This window comes from Leptodactylus fuscus, chromosome 4, assembly GCF_031893055.1.
Source record: "Leptodactylus fuscus isolate aLepFus1 chromosome 4, aLepFus1.hap2, whole genome shotgun sequence".
NCBI lineage: Eukaryota > Metazoa > Chordata > Amphibia > Anura > Leptodactylidae > Leptodactylus > Leptodactylus fuscus.
This window is the reverse complement of record NC_134268.1, coordinates 158134559-158158399: the sequence shown is the minus strand read 5'-3', so window position 1 is coordinate 158158399 and position 23841 is coordinate 158134559. Positions and strand designations below refer to the sequence as shown.

The window sequence follows — 23841 nt, the reverse complement described above, 5'->3', positions numbered from 1 at the left end:
TCAGCCGCGGTGTCGGCCTCGCAACAGCACCCTCCGGACTAGGCCTATTCATTTGGGCCTAATCTGGAGCAGAAATCGACGGAATTGGTTAACGCGGAATCCCCTTATTGTACAGAACATACTGATAACATTGGTTACAGAAGAAAAGAATTATCAGAAGAGTTGTCCAAGAGCCAAGGACCACCTGTGGAGAACTACAGAAAGACCTGGAATCCACAGGTACAATTGTATCAAAGAAAACAATCAGTAATGGCCTCAACCTCCATGGCCTGTATGCGCGCTCACCACGCAAGACTCCATTGCTGAACTAAAAGCATGTTCAAGAGTGTATATAGTTTGCTCAACAACATTTAGGCAAGACTGTAAAATACTAGGAGGATATAGTCTGGTCAGATGAGACCAAAATTGAACTCTTTGAATAACATAATAGACACCATATTTGTAATTCCAAAGGCACAGCATATCACTCCAAAACACCAGGTCACAGTGACATTTGGAAGTGGTAACATTATGGTGAGGGGGTGTTTTTCAGCATACAGCACTGGCAAATGTCATAGAATTGAAGGAAGGATGAATGGACAAATGTTCTGAGACATTCTTGATAAACACCTCCTGCCAACTACCAGGATGATGAAGATGAACCAAGGGTGGACATTTCAGCAAGACAATGATCCCAAACTTACAGCCAAGGAAACACTCAATTGGTTTCATAGAAAGAAAATAAATCTGTTAGAACGGCCGAGCCGATCACCTGACCTGAATCCAATAGAAAGTCTATGGAAGTAAAGCTCAGAGTTCATAGAAGTCGTCCACTGAACCTTCAGGGTGTGAAGAGAGTTTGTGTGCAAGACTGGGCCAAAATCACACCTGGGTAATGCATGTGACTAGTTTCTCCATACAGGAAGCGTCTTGAAACTGTGATCACCAACAATGGTTTTTGTACCAAGCATTAGTTACATTTCAGTAAGTGTGTTCAATACTTTTTCCTGTGTCATTTCTCATTATTACACATAAATTAATGTATGAACATCTATGGTTTGATTTCTTTGCCTGCATGGATTTGATGGGTTGTTACCGACATCTGGTGAGAATTTTATGTCAGTAGCACTTTTAGAGATATATTTACTTAGAATACTGGTGACGCGCTTAATACTTATTTACCCACTGTAAGTGTTATGTAGGAATCAGAGTGTAATGGCCTAAAATACTGTATTTAGGCTACCTCAGGCTACCACAAGAGGGAGTTTAGGAGCTCAATACATACTCTCATATATTGTCAAAATATTATAGCATACACTAAGCTCACATTCTCCCTCTAGTGGCAGCTAGAAAGTATCATTCTATATTCATTCACAGGATTATAAAGAAGTATTAGGATTTATTTCCACTACAGTCAGTTGCTTTCTTTTACAAAATTGCAGCAAAATGAACTGAAATGTAATAAGATGCCAAAAAAGTGAAGTGTAGTGTAATTTAAATATACCCTAAAAAAGTTAGAACAGAATATTAGAGCTCTACTTTGATGGATAAGATCTTATAGACTTGGAGGATGTCTTTTGTCCATCATTGTTATTATTAAGTGTGGGGGAGTAGGCTCAGCGGTAGCAGCATCGGACCCAGACTGTCAGAAACAGACACACCAAAATCCAATATAAATAGCAGAAAAATAAACTAGCCTTAACTTTGGGCAAAAACATAAAACAAAACCTGCTCACTTGAGCTACTAACTAAACACAGGAACACTAACTGTACATGTGGCTTGATCCAGCCACACGGAAAGCAAAACCAAACAAAATAGAGGCTGTGTTCACACAGGTCTCTCACCAGAAGTCAGGTTATTGTGACAGGTCCCGGCACCTCCTCTCTCCCCCAGGACTGAGGTCTGGTCAGGTTTTATAGGGCCTTGATGAGCCCCAGCCCCCACCTGTACATAAGCTCCTTCCTACAGTAGGACAAGAAGTGGTTGATCCCACAGGTGAGGTTTTGCTACAGCCCTGTGTTACCCTCACTCACCACATATACATGAGGAATCTGGGGGAAATATAGCGCCCTTCCAGAATTTTCCCTGTCACTTTCTCACATAAGATATAACCAATTTCTTAAAAATAGTATAAACAGTCATAACAGCAACTGTTTGCACTGTCTCTAAAAGAAAATGTGGTATACTTTACATATTCACTGTCCTATTTTTTTTTTACTATCTCTGCCATACAGGTGAAAATTACTTTTGACACATTTTGTTTTACACATTTCAAATCCTAAATATTCAGTGTGAATTTTCTCAAGACACTGAAAATGTAACAGTAATTCCAGAAATATACTTCCATTTGTAGGCTCAGAAGACTGGGCAAGGTGCGGATACTCAGACGGCCGAGGAGCTTCTGATTGTGAATAAGCCTCTGACAGATTTGATCAGTTTACTTGTTCAGCTGGTAAGTTGATTTAGTCGCAGGTTTTGCCGAAATCTGTGGCTGTGCTCCTGGGTGCCTATTTATGGCGTTCTCTTTTGACAGTATATAACCGTATTTGTGTTATGATGTATTACACTTCTGTAGTATGACAACTAGGTGTGAATTATCTTACTTTACAAGTACTTAACAAATATATGTGGAAATGTATTGCTTAGAAATACAGACTATTTATTAATGCCCATCATATACTATTCCATATTGGCCAACAGTCCCAAATATGTCAGGACTGCTCCTATTTTGTAAAGGTCAGTCCAAGCAAATATTTGTCCCAGACTATATAATTTTGGCCTTTGTTTTGTTTTTTTTTTGTTTGTTTGTTTGTTTGTTTTTTAAATCAGCCACTACCTATTGGATTATTACGCTAGATAATGTCTGTAATGTTACTCCTGATCCCCACAGGCCTACCTTCAGTGTTCAGTGTCTGGGTGTAATACCTAGCCTAATATTGAAATTTGAAGGACCACTGTATCTTTGCAATTTCCTACCCTGCCAATAAGCCTAATAACAGGTTGATACTTCCTATTTTGTAGGATATTTCTTTGCAGCAAGCATCTCACTCATCAGCACAAGCAGGCATCATTCATACACAGATAACATAGGAACCGTCATTCACAGTAGTTGATGGTCATAGGTTACCAACTCACCCTCCCTAAGGGAGCCCTCACACGATGTAACGCTGTGCTAATTCTGATTGTAAAAAGATGTTCAGAATGAGCGCATAAAAAGCAGCTCCCATTGACTTGAATGGGAGCCGGCATACGTGCGCTCCCCATTGAAATCAATGGGAGGCTTTTTTCCCTATGCTTTCAATGTGATACGCGCGTAATACATTGAAAGCATGGGGAAAATAGCCTCCTATTGATTTCAATGGGGAGCGCACGTTTGCTGGCTCCCATTCAAGTCAATGGGAGCTGCTTTTTACGCGCTCATTCTGAACGTCTTTTAATGATCAGAATGAGCGCAGCGTTACATTGTGTGAAGGCTCCCTTAAAATCGTTTTTGCCTCACATGGCACATCTAGAAAATTCTCCCCTAGACCTCAATGGAGGATATAGGACTGAAAGTCTCCCTAAAGCCTCCTTGTAAATGAAGTGCCAGTGCAAATGCGTGACCAGTTCTCCGTTCACTGTTATGGGTCTGTTGGGATTGTAATCTCGTGGAAGTGAATGGAATGCCGGTCACACAAGCATACTGGCACTCCATTCACTAGGAGGCTTTAAAAGAACTTTCATTCCTCATTTTACTGATCACTAGGGTACCCAGCAATCCCCCGTCACCTGTCTTACCGATCACTAGGAGACCCAGCAATCCCCCCGTCACATGTCTTACTGATCACTAGGGGACCCAGCAATCCCACGTCTTACTGATCACTAGGGGACCCAGCAATCCCCCGTCACCTGTCTTACCGATCGCTAGGGGACCCAGCAATCCCCCATCACCCGTCTTACTGATCAGTAGGGGACCCAGCAATCACCCATCACCCGTCTTACAGATCACTAGGGGACCCAGAAATCCCCCATCTTACTGATTACTAGAAGACCCAGCAATCGGGGCCCCAACTATCAAATGCTTATACCTGTCCTGTGGATATGAAATAAGTGTCCATAATGACAAAACCCCTTTAAGGTCTCATGCACATTTTTAGATTTTTGGAGGATTTAATATTACTTGGTTCTACAACTACAAGGGCCACATTTAAATGCTAAAGGCACATAGATCATATTTGTATGTCGCCTATTTTTATTCGAATGTCTGTTTTGCTTACAGCTTGTCCAAATGTTCCCCAAAACAAAGTGATTATACAGAAATCTCCTTTCTTAATTATGTGTATTACTCATTTTTCTCGCATGTCAAGTCACCTCTCATTAAAATATTCATTTTCTTATTTTTATTTAAGAGATTTTGAAAGTGGATGGTTAGAATACAGTGGAGGTGACCTTTTAGAAATGTCACTCTTAATCACCTTGCTTTGTTGTGATTGTGGCGATTTAGCTGAATTTCAGTGTTTTTCATCCCAATGGGATGACATAAATGTACTTGCTTTCAGCTTAGTCTACTGTAAATCACGTAGGACAAAGGTGATTTCTGTTTTGTAAGATGAACATCGCTAATGTATATTTCTTCCACAGTTATATATTGTATTACATATTCTGCACAATAGCTTAAGTCCTCTTTAGACGTGTCCTTATTTACACGACAGTGACGGTTTTTGACAGATATAACGGATGTTAAAATGGCTTTTAGTGTCTGTTTATAGTGGCCATTTTGTATCTATTTCATTCTGTTATTCCATTTTTAATGTGTCATTTGTTTTGTATGAGTTTTAATGATCAGTGAAAAAAACTTGAATTTTATTGATTTTTATTTTTTTGACCAAACCCACTGATTCTTATTTAATGGACTGAAAACTGACGGTGAGCCAGTACTAGACAAATCTTTATATAATCTAGTATGTTCTGCCACATTTCCGTCACTTAACAGATCATTTGTCTGGTAAAATTTGCTTACTTTTCACTTACTTGTCCATTTTGTAGATGTGTGCTTATAGATAGGGAATTTCCACCAACAAATGCTTTTTATGTCAACCTGATACATAGATATGGTAATTGAGGAAGAAAACAATAATTGGTTCTCGTTCCAACATCGTATGGACATTCACTCAATTATGCCATTTTTAAACAATTGTCTACACAATTGTCCCTTAACCCCTTAATGGCTGTTCTGTTTTACCTCTTAACCCCCTTCCACCATAATTGTAATAGGTGGGATCCAATGAATGATTGTAGCTAAAGGAGGTGCAGAGGTTGCAATAACTGCCAGGCCCTGGATCCTAAGGGGGCCCACAGGCCTCTCTACAATATCAAATAACATCTGTATTATAAACAGCACGTGGTAAATGAGGGCCCCATTACAGATTTTGCATTGGGGCCCACGAGCTTCAAGTTACTCCTCTGACTTGATCTACAGCACTAGCATAGCAGGACCAGGATGGGAAAACCCATGGTTTTTGGTCTTTCCCACCCAAATAAGACCAGCCAGAAGACATTGCAGTACAAAATCATCACTATATGGTCACATACTGGATTGATCCCTGCTCTTCCCAGCACCCCTGATGGTGTTGGATAATAATAACAACAAAGCAGCAGAGGGACTAACTGGTAGTTTTGCCACTCGGCGTGAGTTATATGAACATTCAAACAAGAATACTATATGTTTACATAAGAGTGAATGTTATTTTATTATAATGAGGTATCTATTTTTTTTCTATTCACTGCTTTTATTGTGACCGTCTCCTGATGTAGACTATTGTATATATTTACTGTTCTTTTTATAAAGAAGCTTTGTTTCCCTTGGAGATGAAACCTTTTTACCTATTGACAGAGGAAGTGCCCTTTTGTCTTTTGAGTGGATTGCACATGGAACAGAAGTCCATTCTTATAACTATAAAATTGCACTTAACACTACTTTTAGATATGAACATTCTTCTAGTTAGGTGAGATCATGTTGCTACTGATTTAATATAGTATATTACACTTAATATAATATACCGTATAACTATAATGTCAGTTTCTCAGTGACTTTCTTCTGAGACATTGTAACTTGTATGACCTGGATTTACTTTTTGTAGCCAGGATACAGAGTACAGGAAAACTTGACATTGCTGGATATATACAATTTATGGTCAGAAGTCAGCCAGTAGTCTTGTTTATCAGACAAATCATCACTCGGCTCAGGACTAGTGCAGACAGCGCTGTGACAAATAGATTAGAACTCACAGGATTTGTTAGCCTTTAGCTCTTCCATCTCTAGTTTAAATTAATCAAAGGTCCAGTGAGATAACAAATGAATTGGACACGATTTGAAGTGATACACAAAGCCTTGCATTACAAAATACTAGTGGAATTAAAGCCCTGCTTTAAAGGGAAATTTAACTGAACCATTTGGTGATATACTTTGTTGAATCATAACTAGAGATGAGCGAACAGTGTTCTATCGAACACATGTTCGATCGGATATCAGGGTGTTCGCCATGTTCGAATCGAATCGAACACCACGTGGTAAAGTGCGCCAAAATTCGATTCCCCTCCCACCTTCCCTGGCGCCTTTTTTGCACCAATAACAGCGCAGGGGAGGTGGGACAGGAACTACGACACCGGGGGCATTGAAAAAAATTGGAAAAAGTCATTGGCTGCCGAAATCAGGTGACCTCCATTTTAGACGAATAGTGGATTTCAAATCCGGGTCATATGAGAATGTGAACTTTGTGACTATGAGACAGGGATAGCTGTACAGGCAGGGATAGCTAGGGATAACCTTTATTTAGGGGGGAATGTTATTAAAAATAACTTTTTGGGGCTCTATCGGGTGTGTAATTGTGATTTTTGTGAGATAAACTTTTTCCCATAGGGATGCATTGGCCAGCGCTGATTGGCCGAATTCCGTACTCTGGCCAATCAGTGCTGGCCAATGCATTCTATTAGCTTGATGAAGCAGAGTGTGCACAAGGGTTCAAGCGCACCCTCGGCTCTGATGTAGCAGAGCCGAGGCTGCACAAGGGTTCAAGCGCACCCTCGGCTCTGATGTAGGAGAGCCGAGGGTGCACTTGAACCCTTGTGCACCCTCAGCTCTGCTACATCAGAGCCGAGGGTGCGCTTGAACCCTTGTGCACACTCTGCTTCATCAAGCTAATAGAATACATTGGCCAGCGCTGATTGGCCAATGTATTCTATTAGCCTGATGAAGTAGAGCTGAATGTGTGTGCTAAGCACACACATTCAGCTCTACTTCATCGGGCTAATAGAATGCATTGGCCAGCGCTGATTGGCCAGAGTACGGAACTCGACCAATCAGCGCTGGCTCTGCTGGAGGAGGCGGAGTCTAAGATCGCTCCACACCAGTCTCCATTCAGGTCCGACCTTAGACTCCGCCTCCTCCGGCAGAGCCAGCGCTGATTGGCCGAAGGCTGGCCAATGCATTCCTATGCGAATGCAGACTTAGCAGTGCTGAGTCAGTTTTGCTCAACTACACATCTGATGCACACTCGGCACTGCTACATCAGATGTAGCAATCTGATGTAGCAGAGCCGAGGGTGCACTAGAACCCCTGTGCAAACTCAGTTCACGCTAATAGAATGCATTGGCCAGCGCTGATTGGCCAATGCATTCTATTAGCCCGATGAAGTAGAGCTGAATGTGTGTGCTAAGCACACACATTCAGCACTGCTTCATCACGCCAATACAATGCATTAGCCAGTGCTGATTGGCCAGAGTACGGAATTCGGCCAATCAGCGCTGGCTCTGCTGGAGGAGGCGGAGTCTAAGGTCGGACCTGAATGGAGACTGGTGTGGAGCGATCTTAGACTCTGCCTCCTCCAGCAGAGCCAGCGCTGATTGGTCGAGTTCCGTACTCTGGCCAATCAGCGCTGGCCAATGCATTCTATTAGCCCGATGAAGTAGAGCTGAATGTGTGTGCTTAGCACACACATTCAGCTCTACTTCATCAGGCTAATAGAATACATTGGCCAATCAGCGCTGGCCAATGCATTCTATTAGCTTGATGAAGCAGAGTGTGCACAAGGGTTCAAGCGCACCCTCGGCTCTGATGTAGCAGAGCTGAGGGTGCACAAGGGTTCAAGTCTAAGATCGCTCCACACCAGTCTCCATTCAGGTCCGACCTTAGACTCCGCCTCCTCCAGCAGAGCCAGCGCTGATTGGCCGAATTCCGTACTCTGGCCAATCAGCACTGGCTAATGCATTGTATTGGCGTGATGAAGCAGTGCTGAATGTGTGTGCTTAGCACACACATTCAGCTCTACTTCATCGGGCTAATAGAATGCATTGGCCAATCAGCGCTGGCCAATGCATTCTATTAGCGTGAACTGAGTTTGCACAGGGGTTCTAGTGCACCCTCGGCTCTGCTACATCAGATTGCTACATCTGATGTAGCAGTGCCGAGTGTGCATCAGATGTGTAGTTGAGCAAAACTGACTCAGCACTGCTAAGTCTGCATTCGCATAGGAATGCATTGGCCAGCCTTCGGCCAATCAGCGCTGGCTCTGCCGGAGGAGGCGGAGTCTAAGGTCGGACCTGAATGGAGACTGGTGTGGAGCGATCTTAGACTCCGCCTCCTCCAGCAGAGCCAGCGCTGATTGGCCGAATTCCGTACTCTGGCCAATCAGCACTGGCTAATGCATTGTATTGGCGTGATGAAGCAGTGCTGAATGAGTGTGCTTAGCACACACATTCAGCTCTACTTCATCGGGCTAATAGAATGCATTGGCCAATCAGCGCTGGCCAATGCATTCTATTAGCGTGAACTGAGTTTGCACAGGGGTTCTAGTGCACCCTCGGCTCTGCTACATCAGATTGCTACATCTGATGTAGCAGTGCCGAGTGTGCATCAGATGTGTAGTTGAGCAAAACTGACTCAGCACTGCTAAGTCTGCATTCGCATAGGAATGCATTGGCCAGCCTTCGGCCAATCAGCGCTGGCTCTGCCGGAGGAGGCGGAGTCTAAGGTCGGACCTGAATGGAGACTGGTGTGGAGCTATCTTAGACTCCGCCTCCTCCAGCAGAGCCAGCGCTGATTGGTCGAGTTCCGTACTCTGGCCAATCAGCACTGGCCAATGCATTTCTATGGGGAAAAGTTAGCTTGCGAAAATCGCAAACTGACAGGGATTTCCATGAAATAAAGTGACTTTTATGCCCCCAGACATGCTTCCCCTGCTGTCCCAGTGTCATTCCAGGGTGTTGGTATCATTTCCTGGGGTGTCATAGTGGACTTGGTGACCCTCCAGACACGAATTTGGGTTTCCCCCTTAACGAGTTTATGTTCCCCATAGACTATAATGGGGTTCGAAACCCATTCGAACACTCGAACAGTGAGCGGCTGTTCGAATCGAATTTCGAACCTCGAACATTTTAGTGTTCGCTCATCTCTAATCATAACATGAAGACCACCTAATGTTGTGTACGCTCCCTTGTGCCACCCAAGCTGTTCTGAACTGTCAAATCATCGTTGGAAGGTTTCCTGTGGTGTCTGACAGCAAGATGTTAGCATCAAATCCTTTAAAGGAATAATTTACCCCCTAGATCCATATTTAAAGAGAGTCTGTCAAGTACAAGTACAAAATCCTAAATCCCATACACCATTTCATTCTCACTATTCTGCTGAATGAGTTGGTGTTTCTATGCTTAAAATGTGTCCACCTGTTCAAAAGATATGGCCCCAGGAAGGTTATGTGGGACCTAGCTCTGATTCTCCATGTGGGCAGGAACCTTTTCAGTTTCTTGGAGAAATACAAAAAGTTTCTGCCCAGAGCCTATATCCTTTGGATGGATGGTTGTATTTAAAAAAGAAAAACACCAAATTGATCACGGGCAGATCGGGAATCAAATGATGTATGGCATTTAGTATTTGGTTCTTACTAATAGGTAAAGTTGAAGTTTAAAAGGATTGTCCAGGCCAAAATATACTTTAAATAGGCCATGGGAGGTAAAAAAAAATAAAAAATCATGCTTTCCTTTCCCTGGTGCCTCCCAGTGCTGTCTAGTCCTGTCACTTCATTGTTGTTTTCAGGTCAGCTGCTCAACCTATTCACATTGTTTAAATATTTTTTGATGAGGCTGTACTACCTCCGCCTTCCCCCCAAGCATATTCAACTACCACCACTGTGTTACAGAGCACATTACACTCATAAACCACATGCATCTGTTATGTATGTTACTTTTGTAAATTTGGAGAAAACAACTTTGAAGTCTTATGCAAATGAGGCAGTTTGTGCACTGTGGGCGGGCCTTCAACTCCATGGAGCACTGTCCTTGCTGCTCAGGTAGGATGGGTGATGTCATAGCAGTGCACAGTGTGCTATAGGCAGGAAATTGTAGTGATCTGGTTGGCAAGACCAGTGCCCCAGGGAGTTGACGTTTTGTCCCCATTGCAGCAACTGCCTATGGGGCCATTCACATCATGTTTTGATAATCAGTTTAACTGATCAGTTTTACTGAGACAAAAAAACAGATGCCAAAAACGGATGAAAAGGGATGGAAATTGATGACAAACCATTTACATAAAGTCAATGTTAAATAAAAATGGATAAGTTACTCTAGGACAGACTACACTTTTTTGTCCCACAAAAGAATGAACAGAAACTGATCAGTTAAACTGATGATCAAAACATGATGTGAATGGGCTCTAATTTGCATAATATATTAAAAATGTAATTGTAACATGTAAAATGTAATTGTAAAAATGTAAAATGTAATTGTAACATTTCCGGTGAAGATTTTTCCTGCAATGTGTGGATGGGATTAGCCGAAATCCCATCCGCTTTGCAGGTAATGTAAAATGCAGCATTTTCGCAACATGGGGCCAAGGCTTATATGTAAAGATACAGATGCTGGTACTCTTTATTACAGTGCCATCTTTTGAGCTATTGCAAGCTGCCTTCTGAGGCAACTTGCTCAACTTGCTTTATGGCAGCAGTGACATTAGCTAATCCAAAGCCAAAAGTGGTTGCAGTAGTATAAATATATACAGTACTAGAAGTTACCCGCGACTTCGTCTGCGGGTTGGCGGTGGCATTGAACTGCTTATATGTGTTGTCTCCCCATCTCTACCGCCATTTCCTTGTACCCCATCTCTGCCCCCAGTTTCTTGTCCCCCCATCTCTGCCGCCAGTTTCTTGTCCCCCCCATCTCTGCCCCCCCCGGTTCTTGTGCCCCATCTCTGTCCCCAGTTTCTTGTCCCCCCATCTCTGGCCTCAGATTCTTGTCCCCCCTCTCTGCCCCCAGTTTTTTGTCTCGCCACCGCTGCTCCCAGTTTCTTGCTCCCCCCATTGCTGCCCCCAGTTTCTTGTCCCCCCATCTCTGCCCCCACTTTCTTGTCCCCCATCGCTGGCCCTAGTTTCTTGTCCCTCCATCTCTTCCTCCAGTTTCTGCCCCCCCATCTCTGCCCGCAGTTTCTTGTCCCTCCATCTCTGCCTCCAGTTTCTGCCCCCCCATCTCTGCCCTCAGCTTCATGTCCCCCCATCTCTGCCCCCAGTTTCTTGTCCCCCCATCTCTGCCCCAAGCTTCATGTCCCCCCATCTCTGCCCCCAGCTTCATGTCCCCTCATCTCTGCCCCCAGCTTCATGTCCCCCCATCTCTGCGCCAGCTTCATGACCCCTCCATCTCTGCCCCCATCTTCATGTCCCCTCATCTCTGCCCCCAGCTTCATGTCCCCCCATCTCTGCGCCAGCTTCATGACCCCTCCATCTCTGCCCCCATCTTCATGTCCCCTCCATCTCTGCCCCCACCTTCATGTCCCCTCCATCTCTGCCCCCAGCTACATGTCCCCCTCCTACATTGGCCCCAGTGTATTAGCACTTACCTTGGCCATGCTCCCTCGCCGCTGCTTTCTCCGCTCGCGCAGTTCATAAAGTTCGCGGGCTGCTGCCTGTGTGTGACTGTGACTGAGAGAGTGGCGGGGGAGCGTGGCCAAGGTGAGTGCTACTACACTGGGGCCGATGTAGGAGGGGGATATGAAGCTGGGGAACGTGGTTGATCCCTGGAGACACCCCCTCCCCGGGACACCCTCCCCTGCTGCACTAACCTGTATGTGGAGTGTCGGGTGCAGCAGCCTCCTCCGTCCGCGATGTGTGCAGGTGGCCTAGTATACCCGCGGTTCCGGGACGATGTGGGTTGCCGCCATCTTCTTCACTGTGTCCCTGCTCAATCCCACATTCAGCCCCCAACCTATGGTGCCGCAGCCCTGGCTCTATAGCCCGCCCACAGCCTGCCATGCACCAATAGGAGGTGCGTGAACAGGCCAGCGCTGGCAGAATGCCAGGTTCTACAGCCAAGCCCAGAAGTGTCTTTGGAGGGTCACGGTCGCGATTTGGGGTGAGTAACCCACATTTTAAGTAGCCTCCTACCTTTTCCTGCCAAATATGTGTGTGTGTGTGTGTGTGTGTGTATGTGTGTGTGAGTGTGTGTGTGTGTGTAATTTCCCCAAAATCCATTCAGCCGTTTGGCTGTGATTGAGGAACAAACATCCAAACACACAAACCCACAAACATCCAAACACACAAACCCACAAACATCCAAACACACAAACCCACAAACTCACAAACTTTCACCTTTATAATATTAATAGGATTTACCATTCCTTTTTAATCCAATTCTGAGCTTGGCTTGAAAATTTCATCAAAAAGTATCATGAAAAGCATGGATGATTTTAGGCAATTGTCATGGTTGATGGGTATGTAACTAATCGAGTAGAGACTGTTATAATATCTGTCTCTATCTGTTTTGTCAATGAATAATGTTATTCATCAGCTTACTTGTAACCATATCAGAGTTTCTCAAAAGTCCCCTGACTAGGCAAAGGGGAAAACAAAAGTAGGACATTAAGAGACTGCAGGGGATAAATTGCACTTAATGCTGGAATTAAGTATCAACATTAATGCAAGTATTGGCAAAGATGAATAGAAGCTATGCGTGTTTGTCTGTTTTTCTTCCCCCAAAAGACCCATCCTTTATTTGGGCTCTTGTGTATTGGTGCTTTTATTCCAGCACAGCAAGGAAAGCACCGTAGATGATATATGGTAACTATCAAAAATAAAACTGAAGGCAAGATAGATTAAATTTGTGTGTGAATGTTTTCTCTACATATTGGATAGGTTGCATTGACATTGATAACATTACCTCCTGTGACCCACCTTCATTCATATGTATGCTCTGTTTAGCATCCTTTTAATATTATAAAGGTGAAAGTTTGTGAGTTTGGATGTTTATGGGTTTGTGTGTTTGGATGTTTGTTCCTCAATCACGCAAAACCCGCTCCACCGATTTGGCTGAAATTTTCCACAAACATAGTTACTACACTGGATTGCTCAATAGGCTACTTTTCGTCACAATAGCACACATACGTTTTTCCCAGGACCCCACAAAACCCAAACTCACATCACTATCTCTGCAATCTCACACACTTTGGACTATAGCAAGCCACAAAATTCATATTTCCCTTCCACAGCAGAGGTCAGCAACCCCTGGTACACGTGCCAAGAGTGGCACTCCTGTCATATTTCACTGGCACGCCAGCAGCACAGGACCTGCAAGAATTAAATAAAGTCCGAGCGTCCCTTCAGTGCTCTGCTAGAGCTGAGGCATAAGGACACTCCCCTTTGAGAGGGGTGCAGGAAACTCAGGGGGTGGAGCTTAATCGCTCAGGTCTCTGCCTGCTATAGTGATAGCTCCTGCCGTCTGCATCCTGCAAACGTTCCCCGAGGAGGAGAGGAAGCTGCTAGCAAAGTGAAAGTAAGAAACACACAGCTACCTTCCTTTAGTTCCTATTCTCATTAATGTCAGGCATTTGGGGTTATTAGTTTAGTCTTAGTAACTCCATGTGCCTCACATTAATAGGAATAAACCCCATCATGTCCCTCATATTAACCCCTGTGTGCCTCATATAAAGGTTACTAATATGTGAGACATATGGAAGTACTAAAAAAAGACCTCAATAATGAAGATACTTAATTATTACCTCCAAGTCTCTCACATATCAGTAACTCTTACACAAGGGTTAATGTCAGGGACATGATGGGGTTAATTGCTAATAAGAGGCACATGGAGTTACTGAACTGTCATGCACAGGGCCAGACTTTTATCTACAATTGGTCCTGTACATTTCAATGGGCCCATATACATAGATCCTGTTTTTGCGGCTGTGTGTCTGGGACAAATTGAGCTGTAAAATATAGAGCAGGTCCTATATTTGTCCTATACCTTTCCTACACCTGTCCATATTTGCAGCCCTGTCAATTTATTTTTAATCTATAGGTCAGTGAAGACCATATCCGTGCCATTTGTGTGCAGGAGGCCTAAGGCTGAAGCACCACGTTGCGTTAACACAGCGTTTTGGTTGCAAATTTTGCTGTGGTTTTATGAGCCAAAGTCACCGATGTACCGTTTCAACACACCACGAACACGTAACGGTCGATAATAATGTCACCAATCTGCCTTACTGCCCACCTTAGAATTACCCGGCGTCCCTTCACATAAACTAGAACTCACGATTGGCGTCCCTGTTCTACTCATGCGTAATCTGGATGCACCCCGATTGTGTAATGGTACGAGGCTACGTGTCACACAACTAGGAACAAATATAATTGAAGCCACTATTCTTACAGGAGCAGCTAAAGGTGACAGTGTGTTAACCCCACGCATTCCAATTATACCAAATCATTTCCAATTTCAATTCAAACGACTACAATTTCCCCTTAAATTGGCTTTTACAATGACCATTAATAAATCCCAAGGACAAACGCTGACAGTAGCATGAATACATTTGGCCACACCAGGCTTCTCACATGGACAACTTTATGTTGCTTGCTCAAGAGTATCCTGTGCCCAAAACTTACATGTACTGGCGGAAAATAACAAATCATACAATGTCGTATATTCACTTGAAATACCTCTGTCCCAAAGACACTATGTACAGTTTCTCAGAACACTGTATAGCGGCTGAAATACAAATTACATTCAACACAAAAGTCTCACGTATTCTCAGAATTACAAAGTTACATTTCATATCCCATCCCTTATACACAGTACGAAAACCTTACCCGCGCCTGTATTTACCCACTTCTACAATCACCGCAGACGAAGTCGCGGGTACCAGCTAGTATTTGCATATTTTCTGAATAGGGAAATAGAGAAAGCCCGTGGATTTTTAGCAGGCCCAATCCTTTACTCCCCTGACATCTGTAGTCAGAAGAAAGTAGAGACACCTCCATACACTTTACATAGTTGGTCTGCTCTGCCAGAATCATACAAATGTTTGGCTGTAGAAGTCCAATAAATGTCAACAATCGAGAGAGAGATTAATAAAATGGAATATAAAATGTTTCTTTTCTCTGTATAGTTACTCAACGTTGTGTAAGCATAGGCTGAGATTTGATAATCTTCATTTAAAGGGGGGTTCCAGGATTATGATACTGATGACCTTTCCTTAGGGTAAGATTTTAAAATCAGACCTGTGGGTGTCCAACCCCAGGCACCCCAACAGAACAGCTGTTTAAAGAGACTGCAGGCTTATGATGAGTACTTTGACCGCTTATATCCTGTATAGCAGCAGTGTTTGGAATTGCAGTTCAGCCTCATTCACTTGAAAGGGACTAAGATGCAAGCAGGCCAGGTAACCGATGAACATGGCATCGCTGGCGTTATTCGCACCAGCTTTCTAATGGCATATAACACCCTCTGTCTTGAAGGACATGAAAGGTCCTGTATAAGCTAGAATGACATAATAAAGAGTTTCTTCCAATTGCAAAATGTGATCAGTGAAGTTTGGCAGGTTATTAGTGGAAATCTTCAGAAAGAAGCAGAAGTGTTGGGCGCACCCCACCTGGTACTTATCCAGTTGTTGATAGTTTTCCCCAAGCCATTTATCAATAATTAAAACAGCGGTGTATTTCCACGTACTTGGTTGAAGAAATTATAGCTCCAACATTGGCTTGAAGTCTCACTCATTAGACCATGAAACTTGACAGCTCTGAACTTTTGTGTTATTAGTTAATGAAAGCTATTACCACTGATCTCCTTTCATCTGACTTGTATTATTAGCACTAAAGTCACATAAAAGCTTTCCATGTTGAAGCTTATATTTTCAGCTTAAAGTCTGGACAAAGTTTAATGACTGTGGGGGCTTTAACATTTAACTGGACAAGGCCTACTTTTCTATTCTTTTTGTTAGAAGAAACATTTGGTTTAATCATATTAGTATAGGGTTATTTAATATTTCAATACGCCTCATTTGTCTTTCAATTGATTTTGGGTTTAGAGACTGTGTGGTCATTAATTAGTTTATAGAAGCTTTCTCCCGTGGCAGTCTCTTCCTGCACATCAGGTACGTAAGTCTATGAGATGCCATTGTAATCCGAGATTCTGTATAACGTACCACAAGTGGTTTTTACCATTTATTTTTTAAATCAGATCATTTTTTTATTGACTCCAAATCCAATTTTCCATTTAAATACAACAAAAGAAGAACACAGTAGAAGACAGTAAAATGTCATGGGTGAAAGCAGTTCGCGTTAAAGTTTATGAGGGTCCGCCAGGATATCCAGCTCCCATATTAATACAATACAATGCAATAAATAGACAATGTACATGAGAAAACGCAAGGGAAAAGAAACCTGAATATAGGTCAGTGGCATGGTATACAGATCCTACAGAAGAGATAATATAAGACATATATGAAACAACGATCAATGGTGATAAAATCTCACCATTTATGGTAGGGGGCATCTCTTTTATGTACCCTGACAGTAGATATTGATTCAAAGGAGGGTACCTTGCTCTGAATGTCTCACCCCCTCTTTATTACTTTGTTTAAAACACACAAATAAGTATAAAAGACAACAAGAGTACAATATAATCTGCAAAAAAAAAAATAGAAGTTAATTGAAGATATTGATATACGTAGACAAAATGAAGTTGTCCATGAACAGTAACTTCGCGCCCTCTTCCTAATGTATTACATCAATGGAGTAGGTTGTCCATGTCATTGTTCCAAAAAATACCATGTCATGTATCGAAAGCAGTCATGTAATGATTTCCTACTAGCTGTTATTAGTATATATCCTTAGGCTAGGTCATCAGTATTAAAGTCCTGGAAAACCCCTGTAAATCAGAGCTCCAGTACTCTGGGTAAGAGTTCCCTTTAAATCACAGGTCTGTAACATATAGAACATTGTACTACTGGTAATGAAGACTGTGTATACTTCATCTTCATGGTAAATTACCTGATGCTGCAACCTGTACCTATTTCTGCTGGAACATTTTATAAATAGTGATAGTTGACTAGTTTCAGACCACGGCCTCTCTCCACATTTAAAGGTGCTCTATCATTGATAAAAGTCATTTATTAGCTAAGCACATACTTGCATTGCTTTTAGAAAGGCTATTCCACACCAACCTTTTGTATGCTAATTACCTCAGTAGTTTTTGAATGTTTTACTAAAATTACATTTTTTGTTTTTGTCATGTATGACAATAGTTTGGTGAAAATGATGACAATATTCATCTGTAAATCTTCTTTTTTTCATGAAAGGGGTTTTCCAGGACTTGGGATAGTTCATCAATATCAGATTGGCTGGGGCCCATCTACCGGCCATTTGAACTGGTCGCAGTACTTGCAGAAGTGTTGTTTCAGCATTACTGAACTGCAAAACCTTGAACAATTGCTATTGTAGTGAAAACTACTACTCGAGCCACAAAAAAAGAGGCCTTACATGGCTCAGTCATCAAAAAATAAAAATACAATGTCCCAAGCAAATCATTTATATTCACAAAATATTGTTTTATTTAGTAAAAGTGGTAAATCATAATGAAACCAATATAAGTATGATTTTGCAGGAATCCTAGTAACCTACCAGGAAAAAAGTTGCAATGCCATTTCATTGTAGAGTGACCACCATACAGATAAAACGCTAAATATATTTACAGTATTTTCAGTTTTTTTGCACAGTTTTTCATGCAGATCCCACAAAAATATTAATAAAAGCTAATCAAAACACTACCGTATGTGCACACCAAAATGTAGCGTTCTTATGGATAGGCCAATAGCAAAATGAAAAAGTCGTGAATTTTGGATGGCAGAGATAAAAAATATGGAAAATAACCTCCTGAACTTCCCTGTGTCGTTAAATAATTAGCAGCAGTAATTGCTGACAGATATATGATTAGCTTGCACAAAATATGTTATGTTGGTATTCTGTAAGCAGGATTTCATGAAAGTGTAGGTTACATAATACTATACACAGAATAGAGTCCTGAATCAAATAAATTGCATTACATTGTAAAGTGCAAGACTTTGATCTACACGTTTCAGATATCCACTTACCTACAGCAGCTTTGAAATTGATACTTTATTGCACCTAGCAATTGTTCATTACTGCTTTTCACACATAGTTCTGGGAAATGTTACCAAACAAAGGACATCCAAATGATAAGATGTATGGATGAGTGACAGAGGAGCCCGGTAGCATTTAGTCGTGTGCAAAGGACCAGTGGCAAATATTGATTCCAGTAGAACTCCAGCTGGAGTCAAGACGCATATGTCCTAAATCTATTATGTTCCTCTGAGTGGTGATATGGCCGCCTTTATGTCCAGTGTGAATGAGCCTTCTACCATTAGGACAAATCCAGATTCTGACATTCAGAATGAAGGTCCTATCTGCTCCTCAGTCTTTTATTTTTTTTAATCATCAAATTTTATATTATACCCTTTATTCAGCAAATTTAAATGCAAATAAAACAGAAAGAAGAAAGTGATGTTAGCCAAAATCCAGGAGGAACACTGCCAGAGCCCTACACAATAACCACCAGAAGACTATTGGTTTACTTGTTTATGACCAGAACTCCTTTAGTGCCACCTATGCTCATAGCACAGCACTGTGAGTTAGCATTCACCATAGAATACCAGAATTGGCAGGTCTACCATTGGTGCCCCATTCTCTTCACAGATGAGAGCAGGTTCCCACTGAGCTCATATGATAAATGTGAAAGTCTGGTGATGCTATGGTGAACATTATCCTACCTGCAACATCCTCTAGCATGACCAGTGGTGGGTCATGGATAATTTGGGGAGGCATATCTTTGGTGGAGGGGTGGGGGTCAAAGAAATCTCCAAATGATAGCCAGCATACACTGACTTCTCTTCTATGATAGAATCCTTAGACCCATTATTGCCACTGCGACCTTTCGTTGGGCCCAGGTTTTATCCAGCTGCAATACAAAGCCTAGACTCATGTGGCCTGGGTGCGTAGGCAGTTTATGGCTCAAGCCTAAATCTAACTGAGAATCTCAGAGACTGTATGATTCAGTACACATGACACAGCCAAGCAACACCGACCATCCAGGAACTCACTTATACCCTGATCCAGGTCTTGGAGGATATCCCTCAGGACGACATGTTCATGAACCACATGAGTGTGTTTTTACAATTGGTAGAATATTATAAAAAATAATATAATAAATATATGTGAGCAAAATATACATTAAAAATATGTCCTATAGACAAATAGAAACTTGAATACCCCTTTAAATGTCATCGCAATAGCTTTCTGTTCATTCAAATGTATTCCATGTACATTAAATAGGCTTGCATCCTCTGACATTGATGACATTCATTGTAAGGTGCCCCGAGTTACTTGCCATGCAATTCTTGTTGCCCTTGTGCCTTGACAAGCAATCTGCCTTCTTGAACCTTTTAGAACATTCCCACATTCTTGCTGTGCATACGACATTTCGCTCCATGATTTCTATACCAAACACATAAATAATAATAAGTGTGTATATCACAACTTCCGACTCTGTGACAATGGTTGCAGACCTCATTCTGTCCTATGGAATTGCACAACAATGTCGCAGACCTCCCCAACATAGATGTCATTTTCTATTAAATGTGCTTTTCTATAGCCTCATTAATGTGCTGAAGCAAGTGTGCCCTGGGGATAATCTCAGACAGTTTCATTGTTGTGCTAAAATTAGAATGCCCTAAAAACTACAGCGGGATAAAAATGTCACTTCTGCTTCAAAGATCACATACAGCTCTAGCACTGGATTGTATTACATGAACACTGACTCAGTTAGTTCTGAAGGGATTGTTTTGTTCACCTAATCTCTAGAATATACCTTATGTCTTCTGGGTTTGATATGTTATATGAGCCAACAGCCTTCTAAATAGAAACACCTGTTCAAGTGGAATCTTTTATTTCCACACTATTTACTCCCTCTCCTTAATTGCTTTATGTATAGTATTTACTGCTACTATGTGATCGAGATCCTTGAGATTAAATCATTCCTACAATTTTTTTGATCTGAACCCTATGGTCATGGCTGGGACAAAGCTTAGTAAATTTCTACCTTTAATGTCACTGGGGGCATGTGCAATTGACAGGTTACAGATTCTATGCTGTGTCTTAAGATTTCTTGCACAACCAATTAAAACCTAAAGGTGGGTCTGTAGTGCTGTGGTTAACCTGGCATGAGTGGCATTTCTCTTTAACTCTTTCAGGGCCAAGGATCATTGATGCCCCAGTTCTCAGGCCAAATTTAACCACTATGGCTACAAATGGCTCCGAAGATAACACTGTAAATTAGACTTGAGAAGGAGAGGGGGTTGGATGGCAGGCTAACATAAGACTAAACTCTAAATTGTTGCCATAGGGACTATGTCCAGCAAAATTCTGTATGTGACCCCTCCACCTAGCCTCTCAGGTTCACCATTCTGCAAATACTGTTGACGCTTTTTACCCACTCTTGGATGGTAGGAGGGAAGATGGATCTCCAATGTAGAGGTTTCATTATCTTGACTGCTGTCAAGATATGTGTAGCCAGTTAACTTTTTGGATGGTTAAAAAAATGGGGAGAGCTCACAAACTAGTAGGGTAGCTAGAGGAAGAGAGGCAAGAGGTTCTACAGTTATGTGTTGGATAAGCTTTAATAGCTTCTCCCAACATGGTTTACTAAATTCTCCCAAATATGTTCATAAGAGCCCATGTCATGGTCACCTCTCTAGCAGTGATTGTTGGAATGAAGTACAATTGATATAGATATTTCGTTGTTCGATGCCACCTCGTGGGAAGTTTGTACAACTTTTCCTGGAATGCTACTTAGAGAAACCATGGAAGTTGCATAAAATAGTCGTCAAATTGTTGTTTGACCAGGATACTCTTGTTCTTCTTCCCAGGCAAGCAGTAGAAAATTAATCGGGGTCAGAGGAAATAATAATCCAGGGGAAGGGGGGGGCGTAAACGGGAGAGATAAATGTGGTGACGCAAGAATTGCCCCATAGGAGAGAGGAGGCCTATTGTCCTATACATCTCTCTACTTCCACTCATCTGCAGGGTAGATGAGTCCCTGGGAGACGTGTTAGGAGTTCTATTGGGTGTGCTTAGGTCATTAAGGGTTAATCTTTTCCTTACCTTCAGTCTCCATGCCATTAGCCATCAGGTGTGTTTCTCTGCTGCTATTTAAACTCCACCCAGGCATGGATCCTTGCCAGCCATTCACTTTGTGTTTCCTGGTTCCCCTGCTCAGTCTGATTCCCTGTCTGTTTGTATTCGGTCTGTTTCTTGGTTTGTATACTCGGCTTGTATTTTTGACTATCCCTTGTCTTTTGATTTGGTCCCTTATAATATATCTTGGCTCGACCTCTTGCTCGTCTGACCTCGCCTTCTCTTCTGTGTCTTGCTGGGACTTGCGGTCTTCCCTGGTTCCATACTGTTTAGTCTTTTGTTTTGCATTGCATTTACACTGTGCTTTCTGTTTAGAGGTGACCCCGTGACTCCAGTCCCTAGCACTTTCAGGGTCTCCTCTTCCCTTATCCTAGCCGCCAGGATAGAAGTGTAGGAGTCGCGGTAGGCGCACTTCAATTAGGAAATGCATTGGTCTGCCTCATCTCAGATATTACAGCATAGTTATAGCTGCAGGGCCTACGACCCCTTTTGTCCTTAGCTGCACAGTGTTGCTTTCCCAGCTGTGTCACTTTGCCTGCCTGACCCTGACTCCAATCCTTACAATAAGTAATTACTAAAACAGAAAACAGACACCTGAGGATCTTCTTTGAAGTATAACATTTTAGCTAGCTGTAGCCACCACTAGAGGGAGCTATGGCATACTGTTATACATTATTCTAAATGATAACACAGTGTGCAGTACACGTCATAGCTGACTGTACTGGTGGTCACCTGTATATGCTATTGTGTATATATAGCTAAACAGGTTTAGACCTTGCTAAGGCCACAACCATTGAATTTTGGGGACTTGGCTGAAATTTGGTTCATATAATTTAGTGCCTGTTCAAACATTCCTGGATACATTCTGTATCTGAGTAATAAAATGAGATTCCTGCCTGATCAGATCTTCTCCTTATTACTATCCACTATATGCAAGGTCTACAATGTCTCATCAAGCCAAGATAAAAAAAAAGGCAAGAACGAATGCAGAGTCACTGGTTAATAAAAATTGTCTGACTCCAGTCACAATACATTATGCAATGGAGAAATTGTGGTAATTTCTTTCATTGTATTAACTCGTGAAAAATGGTGGCCTTTATTGTATCTGCAGTTAGTATTAATGAAATGCAGATGAGCTCATTATACCCTAAATATATTCATTTTCTATTCATTAATCTGTGGAAATGTTAGCACTGAGTAGAAATGGAAAATGATGTAATGCAACACCTACTATTAACCTCAATCAATCTATCCTGATAGAGAGGAGAGATGAAAAACGGCCCCGAAACATGAATGATGTGTTCACAAGTTCTTCACTAGTCTACTGTTAGCCATTTGTGGAAACTCCTGCATCTGGATATAGAACTTTCTATGGGAGTAATTATAAGAAGCCATGCATTATGAATGCTCACATACTAAATTAACACTTCTTCTTTCTTTTCCCTCAATATGAGCGTTTCATTTTTCACAAATGGTATTGACTACATTATTTCTAGTACGGATTTTGAACAATGCTTTGCTGAATTTCATGTTGGATTGTGTAGAAAGTTTTGCAGCTTCTGTGTTCTCTTTTTTTACAAAATGTCAGGGCCTAGAAAATAATTGTAAAGCTGCCGTGCAGTGTAAGGGGCCAAATAAACCTACAACAGTGCAAAAAAGTACATACACTGCTCAAAAAAATGAAGGGAACACTGGATTTGGAGTCACCCCCAAAGTTAAAGTGGAAAAACACACTACAGGCTGATCCAACTTTGATGTAACGTCCTTAAGACATGTCAAAATGAGGCTCAGTAGTGTGTGTGGCCTCCACGTACCTGTATGACCTCCCTACAACGCCTGGACATGATCCTGATGAGGTTGCGGATGGTCTCCTGAGGGATCTCCTCCCAGACTTGGACTAAAGCATCTGCCAACTCCTGGACAGTCTGTGGTGCAACGTGACGTTGGTGGATGGAGCGAGACATGATGTCCCAGATGTGCTCAATCAGATTCAGGTCTGTGGAACGGGCGGGCCAGTCCATAGCTTCAATTCCTTCTTCTTGCAGGAACTGCTGACACACTCCAGCCACATGAGGTCTGGCATTGTCCTGTATTAGGAGGAACCAGGGCCAACCACACCAGCATATGGTCTCACAAGGGGTCTGAAGATCTCATCTCGGTACCTAATGGCAGTCAGCCTACCTCTGGTGAGCACATGGAGGACTGTGCAGCCCTCCAAAGAAATGCCACCCCACACCATTACTGACCCAATGCCAAAGCGGTCATGCTGGCAAGGATGTTGCAGACTGAAGATCATTCTCCACGACGTCTGTCACGTGCTCAGTGTGAACCTGCTTTCATCTGTGAAGAGCACAGGGTGCCAGTGGC

General features: G+C 42.3%; 1 protein-coding gene across 1 annotated transcript in view; it reads left to right on the top strand.

Moving 5' to 3' along the window:
- Positions 1 to 23841, top strand: part of ULK4 (unc-51 like kinase 4) — a 511681-nt gene that overhangs the window by 340814 nt on the left and 147026 nt on the right. Inside the window, exon 34 of the mRNA XM_075271240.1 lies at positions 2334 to 2432. Coding sequence (XP_075127341.1) covers positions 2334 to 2432 — 99 coding nt within the window. The remainder of the gene's footprint in view (positions 1 to 2333; positions 2433 to 23841) is intronic.